We start from the raw sequence: 17,412 nt of genomic DNA, 5'->3' as shown, positions 1-17,412 counted from the left end.
TATTATTTATTGTTTGTATTATTAAATCTTTGCCTTGTTTTATTTAATGAAGTAAAACAAGGCAAAGATTTAATAATAATCGAATATTACATATTATTATTTATTTTTTGTATTATTAAATCTTTGCCTTGTTTTATTTAATAAGGTACTGTGTCTTTTTTTTTTTACCTTTTTCAAAGTATCTTTTTTACCTTTTCCCATTAGATGTTTTAAAAACAGCATCTGTTAATTAAAAAAAGAAAACAGTGACACAAAAATCTTAACAGTGGATATTCTTTATTTATATTGAAAATAAACAAAAAAAAAAAAACATATGCCATTGTGTTTTTGTTTCTAAATTATAATTAATAACAATAAAATGAATAGAAACATTTATTTAAAAATAACATTTTATTTTCAAAAACAGACATAAATCCTTTAAAATATTAACTCTTAAAACACCTTGGGGATTTCAGAAAAGGGGATGGTAAATTGTTTGGAAAAAAAAAATCTTTTGCCATAAATTTGCTCTAAAGGTGAAAATGAAAAAAAAAAGTGATGGAATGGGTTAATTAAATTTGCTCTAGGGGTGAAAATAAAAAAAAATAAAAAAAGTGATGGAACAAGTTAATTAAGCGGTGCTATGCGTACAATAATTAAGGCACGGTTATGAAAGTCATGGGTTAGTGGGGTGTTAGGTTGGTAAGGGTGCTTAGTACACATTTGGGGGGGGGGGGTGCGTCAATACTAGCTATTCAAGGTTACCAGCCACTGTAGGCCTGTAACATGCTAGAGTGATCATTGATAATAAAAATTAAAAAAAAAAAAAAATGGCAAGAATATGGTGAAAAAGAAATGTTCAAAGCTTAAAAAACTGCAATTTTCTGATTCACATTCAACCGGGTCCACGTAATCTGCCAAAGTTTAAAGCCAATATATACAAGAGGAGATAAAAAGGAACAATGCAATCAGCGAATAGCAGCTCGTTAATGGTAGTCAAGATTTTTTTTTTTTTTTTTAATAAAAATGCCTAAAACATGTTTTTTTCTTCTGTATTACAGTATGATAATGTGATGGCCTGTGTCACACAAAGACACAATTCCCTTTACTCCACAATGCAGCTTGTCATTGAAATCAAGTCATTAAATAAGTTTTGTGCGTTCGATAAAAAATAAAAAATAAAGTCTCTTGGCACGTTGATTGTCTCTGAAAGTGAAGGCAAGGGCTTATCCTGAACAAAGCTGGTCTATGAATTGAAGAAATATATATAAATATTTGTAGAAGTCCATATCTGCTTCATATCATAAACTCCTGATAAAAAAAGAAATCTGCTGGTGACTTAATGAGCTGCACTGGATTGAAGGCAGAGTTTTACAGTAACAGATACCCCAAAATGATGAGAAGGCACTTTTTAAAAAAGGTAAAAAAGGTGCATAATTATACCCTGTTCATAGCCAACCCCATTATATCACAAGCCACTTCAATCTAAAGCAGGGATCTCCAAACTATGGCCCTCCAGCTGTTGTGGAACTACACATCCCATGAGGCATTGCAAAAACTCTGACACTAACAGACATGACAAGACATGATGGGAATTGTAGTTCCTAAAAAACTGGAAGGCCATAGTTTGGAGACCCCTGATCTAAAGCTACCAGTTGGGCTAGCGCCAAAACTTTCAATGCTTGCTGTGTTGACAGGGCACGCTGGAGTTTGTGGTGCCAACACAACTACGTTGCCTGAACGTGCCCTGTGACCTACTGGGCTTGTGCTATAGAATCCTATCATCTCATTATTTACTCCACTAAATGCCATTGAGAGAAGCAGCCAACTGTTCTTCAATGTTTACCAAACTTCACTGCCCCTGTATACATAGCCAAACCCACCATGCCACAAGCCAATTCAACAACCTGAAGCCACCAGCTGGGGCTGGCACCAAAACTTCCAGTGTTTCCTGTGTTGACAGGGCACCCTGGCGTTTGTGATGCCAAAACAACTGGAGGCCAAAAAGTTGCCCAAACCAGCCTTGTGACCTACTGGGGTTGTCCTATTGGATCCTATCATCTTGTTATTTACTCCACTAAGACTCGATTCACACTTGCACGACTTGTCAGCCTGATAAGTCGCGCTCCCTCGCGGTCCATTAACCGCTACAGGACCCGTTCTAATAGGAGCGACACAAGTCGCTCCAACTTAGAGAAAGGGTCCTGTACTACTTCGGGGGCAACCTCGGAGCGACTTGCATAGACTTCCATTATGTGAAGTCCATGCAAGTCGCTCCGAAGTCGTGGTGCATGGAAATGCACAAGTCGCCCCCGAAGTAGTACAGAGTCGTGCCACCCCAGTGTGAACCGAGCCTAAATGCCATGAGTTGCAGCAAACTGTTCAATGTTTACCAAAATTTACAGCCCCTTAAAAAGAAAGCATAATAAAATAAATCTGACCAGCCAAAGGTTGCATAGAAATTATTCAAAGTTTTTTTTTCTTACAAAGAGTATAAAAAAATAGGGACCATAAAAAAAGTACAGTATCTGGTAGACTATGGTTGCCTAATAGAGGCTCCTCACAACTGCGTTAGCACCAGGTTGTGAGAACTTAGCCTTAACTGGTCACCACAATCAAAAAAGGGGCCTGGTGGACAAATGCAAAATATCCATTGTTTTGGCAAAACTGTAGAAAGGGAGATGGGGTTGAAGGTTGGGATCCAAGTTCATGGAAGTGTCCTTATCAATCTTGGTGCTTGATTAGGATCCACAGGAGATGAAAGGATGGATGAAGGGGTGAAGTCAAGAATTTGGGGTTGGGTTGGACCTCATGCAACATAGTAGAGAGGAAAAGTCAAAGGCTTGGATCCAAGTACATGGATGCGTCCTTATCACTCTAGGTGCTTGGTTAGGACCCACAGGAGATGGAGGATGGAAGTGAAGAATGAGGAGGTTGGGTTGGACCTCATGCAACATAGTAGAGAGTAAGGGTCAAAGACTTGGATCCAAGTTCATTGAAGTGTCCTTATCAATCTTGGTGCTTGGTTAGGATCCACTGGAGATGAAAGAATGGATGAAGGGGTGAAGTCAAGAATTTGGGTTTGGGTTGGACCTCATGCAACATAGTAGAGAGAAAGAGTCAAAGGCTTGGATCCAAGTTCATGGATGTGTCCTTATCGCTCTAGGTGCTTGGTTAGGATCCACAGGAGATGGAGGATGGAAGTGAGGAATGAGGAGTTTGGGTTGGACCTCATGCAACATAGTAGAGAGAAAGGGCCAAAGGCTTGGATCCAAGTTCACTGAAGTGTCCTTATCACTTTTGGTGCTTGGTTAGGATCCACTGGAGATGGAGAGTGGATGGGTGGGAGGTTGGGTTGGACCTCATGCACAGTTGCCCATCACTTTGACCAGAGAGCTCTCTGGCAGCTGCCTGAAGATCCCCCTGAGGGTCTCCAACTCCCTGCTCAGCTGTTCTACCCTCTTCCTCAACTTATCATTGTCATTGGACAACTCAACCACCTTCTGTTGGGTCTCAGCGTTCCTCATCTTAGCCTTGTCCCTGCTCTTCCTCACTGCTATGTTGTTCCTCTCCCTCCTCACCCTGTACTCTGTGCTGCTTTTGTCCACCCATTTTTTGGACTTGCCTCTGGTCTCCGATGAAGAAGAAGAAGAGGTGGAAGATGCAGAGGACATTCCCTTGGAGGAGGAAGCTTGCAGCTGGTGGTGATGAGGATGATGGTGAAGGTGGTGAGGACTTGGCACTGGGGTGGGCGGTGGAGTCGGGTGCCCAGGCTGCAGGTGCATAGTGGTCTGGGCACAGTGGGCTACCTGGTACTGCAGGTGGGATGGGTGCTGGTTGGCAGGGTGAGGGTAGAGGGCAGCTAGAGACACCCGGTTGGCGTCCTCCTCGTCCCCCCTGGGCTCCTGTTTGATGACCAGGGGCCTCAGGCTATTGTCCATCTTATTGTCCAGGTAGGTGGCCATGCAGCCATACATAGGAGGGTGGCCGGGCGCCCCTCCAAGCCCCTGCTGGTAGTCTATGGTGGCTTTGGCTCGGTCCTGCTTGCTGTTATGGAAGAGATCGGCCAGGAACTCGTCGTTGAAGGCGGCCGGGTCGATGTAGGCGCTGATGTCTATGGAGTTCTCGTTCTCGCACAGCTCAGTCACGTCCCCGGCGGCGGGGGGCTCCCTGTAGCCGTAGGCGGCGTGCTGCTGCGGCTGGGCGCTCATGGATGGCCGGGATTCGACCTCGTAGAAGTTGGCTAGCTCCATGGAGCTCCTATAGCCAGCCAAGCATGGCGACGAGCTCCGGGAATCCAGGGTGAGCTCGGGCTGACTCTGCGCGATCAATTGCCGGACTCTGCAACCAGGTGACACCGCCAGCCGCTCAATACTGACTGCCGGAGCTCCGCTGTCACTCTATATATATAGGCAGGGGCGAGGGCGGAGCAGCGACACCTAATGGCCGCTTTAAGGCACTGCACCCAGGGCTGCGCTAACCGAGAAAACTTCTGCGACTTCGTCCGCCTTCAGCGCTTCCTTCCCCGCGACTCCATCCGAGCTCCGCCGTCCTGTGATCGCTGCCCGATGGCCCCGGCCTCTGCTCTCCGCCGGTGTGTACCGGTCTTGTTTGCAGTTTTCCCTTTGCACCAGCCAGGCTGCAGATAGAAGTACAGAAATGCTGCATTCATATTGTCGGCGCTCAGGAGGTGTACATGTAGGATTGATATTGGAGTACTGGGAGGCTGGGGGGTCATCCTGAACCTTTAAATTAAACTAGGCACTGTATTTTAAAAAAAAAGTATGCAACTATGTATATATATATATATATATATACATATATATATATATATATATATATATATATATATATATATATATATATATATATATATATATATATATTCACGTTTTTATACATATAAATACATATATATTACATACAATACATATATTTATTTTGCATTATAATAATGCACGCAAATAATATATATAAATATAGATAGTTGCAAACATTTTCTTTTTAATACAGTGTCTAGTTTAATTTAAAGGTTCATAATGGCCCCCCCCTGTAAAAAAAAAGAAGTATGCAACTATGTATATATATATTCATGTTTTTATACATATAAATACATATATATTACATACAATACATACATTTATTTAGCATTGTAATAAAACACACACGATATATACATATATATATTAATATATATATATATATATGTATATATAAAACGTGAATATATATATATGATAAGTGCATACATTTTAATTTAATACAGTGCAGAGGCGTAACTAGAACCTTCAGGGCCCCGATGCAAGAAACCATGAAGGGCCCCCCAGTCCCCTGGCCGGGGCCCTTCCCTTCAAGCCCGGGGCTCTTCCCACTAATCCTGGGGCTCTTTACTCTCGTTGCATGGCCTTTTATTATGGTCCCGCAGCAGGATCCTTTCACAAGTTCTGCAGTGGGCCCCCTTCCTGCAATCTTGGGGCCTCCCCACAGTGGTGCAATGCCAGGGCCCGGTCGCAAGTGTGACCTTTGAGATCCTGGAAGTTCACCCACTGGTTTGCTACCGGGCCCCCTGGAGCATGGGGCCCGGTAGCAGTTGCAACCCCTGCAACCCCTGTAGTTACGCCCCTGATACAGTGTCTAGCTTAATTTAAAGCTTCAGAATGACCCCCCCCCCCTTTAAAAAAAAAAGAAGTATGCAAACTATGTATATATATATATTTATATATATTCACATTTTTATACATATATATTGCATGCAATACATATATTTATTCTGCATTATAATAAAACACACATAAAAAAAGAAATATATATATATATACAGTGGGTACGGAAAGTATTCAGACCCCCTTAAATTTTTCACTCTTTGTTATATTGCAGCCATTTGCTAAAATCATTTAAGTTCATTCTTCTTCCTCATGAATGTACACTATACTGACAGAAAAACACAGAATTGTTGACATTGTTGCAGATTTATTAAAAAAGAAAAACTGAAATATCACATGGTCCTAAGTATTCAGACCCTTTGCTGTGACACTCATATATTTAACTCAGGTGCTTTCCATTTCTTCTGATCATCCTTGAGATGGTTCTACACCTTCATTTGAGTCCAGCTGTGTTTGATTATACTGATTGGACTTGATTAGGAAAGCCACACACCTGTCTATACAAGACCTTCCAGATCACAATGCATATCAGAGCAAATGAGAATCATGAGGTCAAAGGAACTGCCTGAAGAGCTCAGAGACAGAATTGTGGCAAGGCACAGATCTGGCCAAGGTTACAAAAAGATTTCTGCTGCACTTAAGGTTCCTAAGAGCACAGTGGCCTCCATAATCCTCAAATGGAAGACGTTTGGGACGACCAGAACCCTTCCTAGAGCTGGCCGTCCGGCCAAACTGAGCTATCGGGGGAGAAGAGCTTTGGTGAGAGAGGTAAAGAAGAACCCAAAGATCACTGTGGCTGAGCTCCAGAGATGCAGTCAGGAGATGGGAGAAAGTTGTAGAAAGTCAACCATCACTGCAGCCCTCCACCAGTCCGGGCTTTATGGCAGAGTGGCCCGACGGAAGCCTCTCCTCAGTGTAAGACACATGAAAGCCCGCATGGAGTTTGCTAAAAAACACCTGAAGGACTCCAAGATGGTGAGAAATAAGATTCTCTGGTCTGATGAGACCAAAATAGAACTTTTTGGCCTTAATTCTAAGCGGTATGTGTGGAGAAAACCAGGCACTGCTCATCACCTGTCCAATACAGTCCCAACAGTGAAGCATGGTGGTGGCAGCATCATGCTGTGGGGGTGTTTTTCAGCTGCAGGGACAGGACGAATGGTTGCAATCGAGGGAAAGATGAATGCAGCCAAGTACAGGGGTATCCTGGACAAAAACCTTCTCCAGAGTGCTCTGGACCTCAGACTGGGCCGAAGGTTTACCTTCCAACAAGACAATGACCCTAAGCACACAGCTAAAATAACTAAGGAGTGGCTTCACAACAACTCCGTGATTGTTCTTGAATGGCCCAGCCAGAGCCCTGACTTAAACCCAATTGAGCATCTCTGGAGAGACCTAAAAATGGCTGTCCACCAACGTTTACCATCCAACCTGACAGAACTGGAGAGGATCTGCAAGGAGGAATGGCAGAGGATCCCCAAATCCAGGTGTGAAAGACTTGTTGCATCTTTCCCAAAAAGACTCCTGGCTGTATTAGATCAAAGGGGGGCTTCTACTAAATACTGAGCAAAGGGTCTGAATACTTAGGACCATGTGATATTTCAGTTTTTCTTTTTTAATAAATCTGCAACAATGTCAACAATTCTGTGTTTTTCTGTCAGTATGGGGTGCTATGTGTACATTCATGAGGAAGAAGAATGAACTTAAATGATTTTAGCAAATGGCTGCAATATAACAAAGAGTGAAAAATTTAAGGGGGTCTGAATACTTTCCGTACCCACTGTATATATATATATATATACATATATACATAGTTGCATACGTTTTTTAAAAAAAATAGTGTCTAGTTTAATTTAAAGCTTCAAAATGGAGTAAAATGGCGGTCATTGCAACTTTTTATGTCACACAGCATTTGCGCAGAAATTTTTCAAACGCGTTTTTTTTTTTTTTTAGAAAAAAGAGTTTTATTTAGTAAGAAAAACAAAACAATAAAGTTAGCCCAATTTTTTTGTATAATGTTAAAGATGATGTTACGCTGACTAAATAGATACCCAACATGTCACACTTTAAAATTGCGCACACTCGAGGAATGACGCCAAACTTTGGTACTTAAAAGTCTCCAAAGGCAACGATTTAAAATTTTTTACAGGTTACCGGTTTCGAGTTACAGTGGAGGTCTTGAGGTAGAATTGTTGCTCTCGCTCTAACGTTCGTGGCGATACCTCACATGTATGGATTGAACGCCTTAAACATATGTGGCCGCGACGTACGCATGCACTCGCTTCTGCGTGCGAGTTCCCGGGGATGGAAAGTGAGGACAGCGACGATTCTGATGTCTCTTTCTGGCACATCGCTCTGTTGGAAATTCTGAGGAATCATTTGATATACTTCCAAAATTCCACAAGTGATGTGCCAGAAAGAGACATCAGAATCGTCGCTGTCGTCACTTTCCGTACCTGATGATGAATGAATCGCTATCGCTCAGTTCTTCAAGTAACTCAGTTTCGCTGCCGATGTTTTCCAGTTCGTCTAAAAGCGCTTTTGCGCAAAAAGAACGGTTTTTGGACGCCATGGTCGTTCTCAAACAAAGAGCTGGAAAAGTACAGGCAGGGCACTGGAAAAGTCACCAGGTGAAATCCTGTGGTGAAATGGCATGATACAGTGTAATGATTCTGGGGTAATCCCGAGTGTGGCTCGGGGGTTACCGCTTTTGGTACTGAAAATTAACCCCGAGCCACACTCAGGAATACCGCCAGGGTGATTAAGGGGGTAAAACCTTCCGGTCCTTAAGAGCCGGTTCACACTACTACAACTTGTCAGGTGACCATGTAGCGCTCTATTCTGTGCAATAGAACCGTTCTAATCAGAGCGACTCAAGTCGCTCCGACTTAGAGAGAGGTTCCTGCACTACTTTTGGGCGAAGTCGGAGCGACTTACAGGCGGTCCGCTCTCATCCGATTCCCCCATAGAGATGCATGGGGCTCTGACACCTCCCTCTCTGTACACAGAGCGGAGAGGGAGCTGTCACCTGCCTGCTCAGCGGGGATCTGTGTATCGATCCCCCGCTGATCAGCACGGATCGGCCTATGGAGGCGGACCATGTGAAAGGCTGGATACACACTATACAATCTTCTTTAGATTTTTTCCTTCAGACTTACCAAAACCATATATTATGAGGTCAGACCTAAACACTTTCAATTTGTATGCAATCAGGCAGACCCTTGTACTACATAGTTGAAGGTAAATCTAATGGAAATCTACCAACAAAAGTTGTATGGTGTGTATCCAGCTTAAGGCTCCTTTCACACAGGCGGTCCATCCGACGGACTCTGTTTTGCTCAGCGGGGATCAATCTGCCGATCCCCGCTGAGCAGGCGGATGACAGCTCCGTCTCCACTCTGTGTGCAGAGACGCTCAGATCCCCGCTCTCCTCTATGGGAGATCAGATGAGAACTGACCGACTGTCCATTTTCATCCGATCCTATCTGATCCGATCCTCCAGACGGATGGAAAATAGGGTTTCCATCTATCTGGATTTCACAGAAAGGATTGGATCGGATAGCAGCAGGTGTCAGTGGAGATGTCTCCGTTGACATCCGCCGCTCCATAGGGCTACATGGAGCATCCTATCCAGTCCGCCTGAAAAACTGACAGGCGGATCGGATAGGAAAGCCCGTGTGAAAGGGGCCTTAGACAAACAAAATGTTTGTTTAGGTCTGGGGGACATTACTTACCCGATCCTCCTCTGACCTGGCAGCTGGTGTTCTCCTCTACTCCCCTATCCTCCGGAGTTGGACTGTTCCTTAGTGTCCCCATGTCCAATGCTAGGCTATGGGCTGTTTTAGACTTGATGAGGTCAGATGATCTGTGACCTCCGGTCTTGCAGTCTGCAGGATCAGGTAAAAGCGGCCTCTTATGCTCTGTACAGGCTATAAGAAAATTGGGCGAAAATTTTCGTCTGAGGAACGATCGTACAATGATTTTGTGATAGTGTGTACACAACTTTCGGCAGCCGATTCCGACCTACTCCAAAATTATTGTCAGATACGAAAGACTGCGCATGATCAGAAACAACAAATAATTTAAAAAAAGCCTTTGTCGTAGGAGAATCGTCCTACATTATATCTGTCCTCGGTTCCGACTTGCTGTTAAACATCACATGTGCGCCAATCGATCGCCAGATTTTCTGTACGGGGCTTTAGACCTAAATCTTCATCTGCACACCTTTGATCTACATATAAATGAAATAGTAAATACAATGAAACAATAATTCATTGGGGTTGACTTCAGTGGTGGCTGGTGCTCCATGGGGCGGGGGGGGGGGGGGGGCGCGTCAGACGTACCACACCATACCCCCCCCACCCTGCATCACACCAGCTCCAGCCTACACTGCCCACACTCTCCCTCCCCCCCAACCCCCCCCCCTGTCGCTGGCTTACTCACCGTGGGCAGGCGGCGGCTTCCCCCTCAGTCTCCTTCCTCCTCCTCCTCCTTGGCCAATAGCATGGCTTTTCCTTTTGGCCAATCTGGAAACGGGTCTCAGGACCCACTTCCTGATTGGCCAGGAGGAGAATCAGTTTGGCAATAGTGAATATTCATTCGCTATTTTCACACAACTGGGTGGGCTTAGGGCGCAGTGCTCTGCACCCCGGGCCCACCCTTTTTTGAAGCCTATTAGAGCCTCTGGCTCTAATCACGTGCTTAAAAAAAAAAAAAAACCCATTGGAATCCATGCGCCTTGCACCCTGCATGTAGGTTAGGGGGCTGGGCGCATTAATAGGACGGGCCGCCACTGGCTGATTTACTAAAGGCAAATCCACTGTGCACTACAAGGGCACTGGAAGTGCAGCCGCTGTAGATCTGAGAGGACGATCTGAAATGAGGGGAAGATCTGCTGATTTCCATTATCCAATCATGTACAAGCAAAAATGCTGTTTTTATTGTCCTTGCATGTCCCCCTCAGATCTGCAGTGACTGCATTTCCAAGTGCACTTGTAGCGCAGAGTGGATTTGCTTTTAGTAAATAAACCCCAATGTCACATTGCATTTTCTCAGTGACACTTGTAGACCATCTGCAATTGTCATTTTATGCAAGATGCATTTTGACAGCCGGTAATTGCTGGTATTAGTGGCACGGTCATGGTGACAGGAGGGAGGAACTGCACATAAGAGATGCATCCTAAAAACTTTGTCAAACCCCAGTTTTGCAGTCCCCATTGCCTGCAATGGATTTCACCCAAAATGCATACCTGGGCAATGAAAACTCTCAATTTCACTCGTAGAGGGATCACCCAAATCATCACTGACTGTGGAAACTTCACACTGGCCTCATGCAGCTTGGATTCTGTGCCTCTCCACTCTTCCTCCAGACTTCCAAATGAAATGCTAAATTTTCCACAGTCAGTGATGATTTTGGGAGCCATGTCATCTGCTGGTGTTGGTCCACTGTGTTTTATCAAGTCCAAAGTCAGTGCAGCCCTCAGCCAGGGAATTCTAGAGCACTTCATGCTTCTCTCTGCTGACCAGCTTTATGGAGATGCTGATTTCAATTTCCGGCAGGATTTGGCACCGCCCACACTGCCAAAACTAACAATATCTGGTCAAATGATCATGGTATCACTGTGCTTGGTTGGCCAGCAAACTCGCCTGACCTAAACCCCATAGAGAATCTGTGGGGTATTGTCAAGAGGAAGATGAGAGACACCAGACCCAACAATGCAGACGAGCTGAAGGCCGCTATCAAAGCAACCTGGGCTTCCATAACACCTCAGCAGTGCCACAGGCTGATCGCCTTCATGCCACACCACATTGATGCAGTGATTCATGCAAAAGGAGCCCCGACCAAGTATTGAGTGCATACTATACTGTACATGGACATACTTTTCACCAAACAGCCAATATTTCGTATTAAAAATCCTTTTATTTATGGGTCTTATGTAATATTCTAGTTTTCCGAGATACTGAATTTTGGGTTGTCACTAGCTGTAAGCCTTAATCATCAAAATTAAAAGAAAGAAATTCTCTGTGTGTAAGGCATCTATATAATATATGAGTTTCACTTTTTGAATTAAATTACTGAAATAAATTAACTTTTTGATGATATTCAAATTTTATGAGATGCACCTATTCATACATACGTATATATATACATACAGTGGGTATAGAAAGGAATCACCCCTATTAAAATAATCACATTGTGTTGCTTTACTATCTAAAATGAAGACAGATAAAGTTTTTGTTTTATCCAGCTGTATTTACTTAGTGCAACTTATAACATCCAAGTGAAAGATAAAACACCAACATGTCAGTAAAAAAAAAAAAAAAATTACAAACAGAATCACTGAATTGAGAAAAGGATGCCCCTTATGTTAGTATTTTGTTGAACCACCTGTCTGTTGGGATATGTCTCTGCTAACTTTGCACATCCATCTAGACTTATGATATGAGTTTGGGGTGGAGGAACTTGACTGGCCTGCACAGAGTCCTGACCTCAACCCAATAGAACACCTTTGGGATGAATTAGAGAGGAGACTGCGAGCCAGGCCTTCTCTCCAACATCAGTGCCTGACCTCACAATTGCGCTTCTAGAAGAACAGTAAAACATTCCCATAGACACACTCCTAAACCTTGTGGACAGCCTTTCCAGAAGAGTTGAAGCGTTTATAGCTGCAAAGTGTGGGCCAACTCAATATTGAACCCAACTAACTAAGACTGGGATGCCACTAAAGTTCATGTGTGTGGAAAGGCAGGCGTCCCAATACTTTTGGTAATATACTGTATATATATATATATATATAATCTGAAAACAGATCCACTTTAGGCCCCTTTAACAATGCAACGGACTCCGTTCTGCTCAGCGGGGGGGGGGGGGGGATTGATCCGCCGATCCCCGCTAAGCAGGCAGATGACAGCTCCGTCTCCTCTCTGTGTGCAGAAACGGAGCTGTCAGATCCCCGCTGTCCTCTATGGGGAGATCGGATGAGAACGGTCCGCCTGTCCAATCTCATCCGATCCGATCCTCCAGACGGATGGAAAGTAGGGTTTTCATCTGTCCGGATTTCACAGACAGGATCGGAATCGGATTGCAGCGGGTGTCAGTGGAGATGTCTCTGCTGCCCCATAGGGATGCATGGAGCGTCCGGTCTGCCTGAAAAACTGACAGGCGAATCGGATCGGATCGCCCGTGTGAAAGGGGCCTTAGTCTATTCCTCTGTTTAGTTTGAGACTGGCCATCAATGCTGTCCTATTGGCCTGAGGAGTGGCATTGCTTGTGCAGGTGATTTCTCAGGTGATCTAATAATGAACGATCGCATATCTGATCCAGTAAATTAATTTCAATGTATCTTTTGCAGATCTCTCGCTCTGTTGGAGAGTAATGATGGCTGGTCCTGCAGGAAGGGAATTAAAGGAGATTACTCCACAGGGGGGTCAGATATGGATGAAGATATCTCACAGATAGAGGAAGGAGGACAGATTACCAGAAACGAGCAAAAACCCCAGGGGGGGGAGCGTCATCCCAATCCCACCTCCGATGTGCGGCGTCAATGACCACATTTTTATTATTATTTCAGGTACTTATTTAGCGCTGTCAATTTACGCATCGCTTTACATATACATTGCACATTCACATCAGTCCCTGCCCTCTAGGAGCTTACAATCTAAGGTCCCTAACTCACATACATAAACAGTAGGGCCAATTTTTTTATACAGGATCCAATTAACCTACCAGTATGTCTTTGGAGTGTGGGAGGAAACCGAAGTACCCGGAGGAAACCCACGCAGGCACAGGGAGAACATGCAAATCCACATATCCTACAACCAACACTGACAGTACAGATAGGAGACTAATTATAGAAAAGTCATTTTCTACACTTCCATGTGAGATATCAACCCTGAGTCCCGGTTCACATTGGTGCTATACGAGAACCCTGCGAATCCACTGCAGGTTCCCACATCGCACCTGACTCGCAGGCAGTTCACACTGCCATATGCAAACTGCTGTGGGTGTCAATACAAAGTTAATGACACAATGACACCCCCAGATTAGTTTGCATATCGCAGTGTGAACTGTCAATTCGGACAGGAATCGCATAGATGTGAACACCCATGCGACCCCATTCTGGTGCAGACCAAAAAAGGGTCCTGTGCGACTTTGGTCTGAATATGATGTGAATTCAGCCATACAATCGGTATGGCTGAATTTGCATCGCACAGACATCGCATGTGATTTGCAGAGCAGTGTGGTGCAACATCGCTATAGTGTGAATCGGCACTGGGAGCTCCGTCAATGAATAAATCTAGGATGCGTTCTGCTCATATTTCACCATGTAGATTGTAAGCTCTAATGAGCAGAACCTTCTAATTCCTCCTGCATTGAACTGTATTGTAACTGTATTGTCTTCCCTCACATTGTAAAGCGCTGCGAAAAACTGTTGGCGCTATATAAATCCTGTATAATAATAATAATAATAATGTTTCAAAATTGTTACATTGTGAAAGATGTAGTTGGTAATTTGTAGTCATTTTGTACTTAACGATATGTTCTCTATATACTCTTGAATGTTTACTGCTTTATGCAGTATTATGGAAATTATCATAGGTCCGCTACTCGGTACCACTCATACGAAGTTTTATTTTTTCTTGATCCTGTTGTTTAATTATATCTGACATAAGAACTTATACATACTTTCTGTAACAATGACTATTGTTTATTGTTGTTTACCTCACTGTTAATATACGCTTTTGTACCACAATTTTTTCACCCTAATAAAAAAGTTTGTATACAAAAAAAAAAATCGTTACATTGTTAAGTTTAAAACAGATACATGACCAATGAGTTCAGCCACTAGGGGCAGCAAACACGAATATTCATATATATATATATATATATATATATATATATATATATATATATATATATATATATATATTTTTTTTTTTTTTTTTTTTTACAGGTACTTATATAGCAACAATTTAGATCACATCAGTCCCTGCCTTCAAGGAGCTTACAATCTAAGGTTTATAACACATTCATACATAGACATACAGGGGGCCAATTTAGACAGGAGCCAAATGACTTACCTGCATGTCCTTGGAGTGTGGGAGGAAACTGCAGTACCCAGAGGAAACCTACGCAGGCACAGGGAGAACATGCAAACCAGGCAGGTAGTGCTATGGTTGGGATTCGAACCCAAATGTATTAAAGTGGTCACTGGAGACATTGTAACGCTCTCTGTATTAGCAACTTGGCACTGATTACCAAGACCTGGATATGCCATTGAGGGAAAAATTTGATCAGCTGGGTCAATGTGCCAAGAAACTTGGGGACGCCGAATGTGTTTTTCTTTTTTAAAATTAGGTGATTCTTGCAGGAAAAAAAGTGTATAAATACACTGGGGTGTATTTATAAAAAGTGTGTCCTGTGAAACTACATGCACATTGAGACCCCGTTCACACTGGGGCGACGCTACTTGCCGGGGCGATCTCACAGAGCGGCCGGCACGGACTTCATATCATTGAAGTCAATTCGGGTCGCTCCGGGTCGCCCCAAAGAAGCTCCGGACTTGTGTCGCTCCTATTAGAACGGGTCCACAGCTTCTCTATGGCAGGCGACCTATGGCGACCTGTCAGGCAACCAGGTCGCCTGACAGGTCGCCCCAGTGTGAACGGGGTCTCATTCATTCATTCATAACATCAAATTTCTTGTTAAGAGCCCATTCAGACAGGGACGACACGACTTGCTGGGGCGACCTGTGAAGTCGCAGTGCACGCTGTGCACCGCGACCTCGGTGCGACATGCACAGACTTCATATAAATGAAGTCAATGCAAGTCACCTCCAGGTCGCCCCAAAGTAGTACAGGACCCTTTTTCTAAGTCGGAGCGACTTGTGTCGCTCCTATTAGAACAGGTCCTGTGCTAATCAATGGCAGGCAACCGACCGCGACTTGTCAGGCAACCAAGTCGCCTGACAAGTCGCGCTAGTGTGAATGGACCCTTAGGCAGAGTCCCCCCCCCCCTCCAAAAATTAAAAGTCAGCAGCTACACATTCTGTGGCTGCTGACTTTTAATATTAGGACACTTCCCTGTCCTGGAGTCCAGCGATGTCGGCACCGCTGTTTCTATCGTCTGTCGGGTGCTGCCGCCACCATTGCTGGTAAGGGAACCCGGCAGTTAAGCCTCATAGCTTCACAGTCGGGTCCCTACTGCGCATGCACAAAGTGCGCTACGCTCGGTAATTGGCCTGGAAGCAGAGGGAGGAGTAGGGGGCCGAAACTCTGATGAACCTCGCTGCGGCGAGATCCGACGGAAGTGGGGACAGGGTACCTGTCAAAAACATGTACCCACTCCCCCCTGAAAGGTGCCAAATGTGGCAATGGGGGGGGGGGGGGGGCGGAGACAGATAAGCAGAAGTTCCATATATATATATATATATATATATATATATATATATATATATATGTATATATGTGTATATATATATGTATATATTTAGCAAAGACCCTGGAGAATAAAATGGTGGTCGTTGCAATATTTGCGCAGCGGTCTTTCAAACGCAATTTTTTTTGAAATAATAAATTTCACTAAATTGTACAAAAACGAAACAATAAAGTTAGCCCGATTTATTTGTATATTGTGAAAGATTATGTCATGCTGAGTCAATAGATACCTAACATGTTATGGTTTAAAATTGCGTACACTCGTGGAGTGGCGACAAACTACGGTACCTAAAAATCTCCATAGGCGAAACTTTAAAAAAATTTTAACGGTTACCAGTTTGGAGTTACGGAGAAGTTCTTTTGCAAGAATTATTGCTCTCGCTATGCAGATCGTGGCAATACCTCACATGTGTGATTTGAACACTGTTTACATTTGCGGGCACGACCTTATGTATGCGTTTTCTTTGGTGTATGAGCTCATGGCGATGGTAGCGCTTTAAAAAAAAAATGTTTTCCTATTTATTTTATTTTTTATTTTTAACACTGTTTTTAAAAAAATAAAAAATAAAAGTCTGATCACTTTTGATGCTGTAACAAGGAATGTAAACATCCCTTGTGAAAATAATAGGCAGTGACAGGTATTTTTTATGGAGGGATCGGGGGTCTAAAAGACCCCAAACCCCTCCACTGCACCTCTTACTATTCAAGACGCTGAAAATGGCATTTTTGAATACTGAATACTGGTCACCCTAGTGCAGTGATGGCGAACCTTGGCACCCCAGATGTTTTGGAACTGCATTTCCCTTGATGGTCAATTATACTGCAAAGTGCACGAGCATCATGGGAAATGTAGTTTCAAAACATCTGGGGTGCTAATATTTGCCATTACTGCCCTAGTGTATGGTCTGAGCACTGACAGGCTGACCTCCCACCCCTTCAAATGCTGGCAGTACGCATACATCCATATATTTCCCTGTTAAACCGCTGTATGGTCTTGGCCACAGTGCTGCAGCTCAGTTTCAGGGTTTTGGCAATCTTCTTATAGCCTAGGCCATCTTTATGTAGAGCAATAAATCTTTTTTTCAGATCCTCAGAGAATTCTTTGCCATGAGGTGCAATGGTGAATTTCCAGTGACCAGTATGAGAGAGTGAGAGCGATAACACCACATTTAACACACCTGCTCCCCATTCACACCTTAGACCTTGTAACACTAACCCTTGTAACACTAACGAGTTACATGACACCGGGGAGGGAAAATGTCTATTTGGGCCCAATTTGTACATTTTCACTTAGGGGTGTACTCACTTTTGTTGCCAGCGGTTTAGACATGAA

At 43.7% G+C, this 17,412-nt stretch overlaps 1 protein-coding gene and 1 long non-coding RNA gene across 2 annotated transcripts; both read right to left on the bottom strand.

Moving 5' to 3' along the window:
* Positions 1-558: 558 nt before the first annotated feature.
* LOC309565468 lies at positions 559-2,909 on the bottom strand. Its single transcript, XR_014225810.1, has 3 exons — positions 2,334-2,909; positions 1,632-2,056; positions 559-1,477 (listed from the first exon to the last, which is right to left on the bottom strand). It is a non-coding gene; the product is annotated as an uncharacterized lncRNA (long non-coding RNA).
* A 420-nt stretch (positions 2,910-3,329) lies between these two features.
* On the bottom strand, positions 3,330-4,349 carry CEBPA (CCAAT enhancer binding protein alpha). Its single transcript, XM_082270429.1, has one exon. The coding sequence runs from the start codon at positions 4,230-4,232 to the stop codon at positions 3,342-3,344; it is 891 nt and encodes a 296-aa protein (XP_082126555.1). The 5' UTR covers positions 4,233-4,349; the 3' UTR covers positions 3,330-3,341.
* Positions 4,350-17,412: the final 13,063 nt, after the last annotated feature.

The sequence above is a fragment of the Pelophylax lessonae genome (assembly GCF_965119305.1).
Source record: "Pelophylax lessonae genome assembly, chromosome: 10".
NCBI lineage: Eukaryota > Metazoa > Chordata > Amphibia > Anura > Ranidae > Pelophylax > Pelophylax lessonae.
This window is presented reverse-complemented; position numbering and strand designations above follow the sequence as displayed.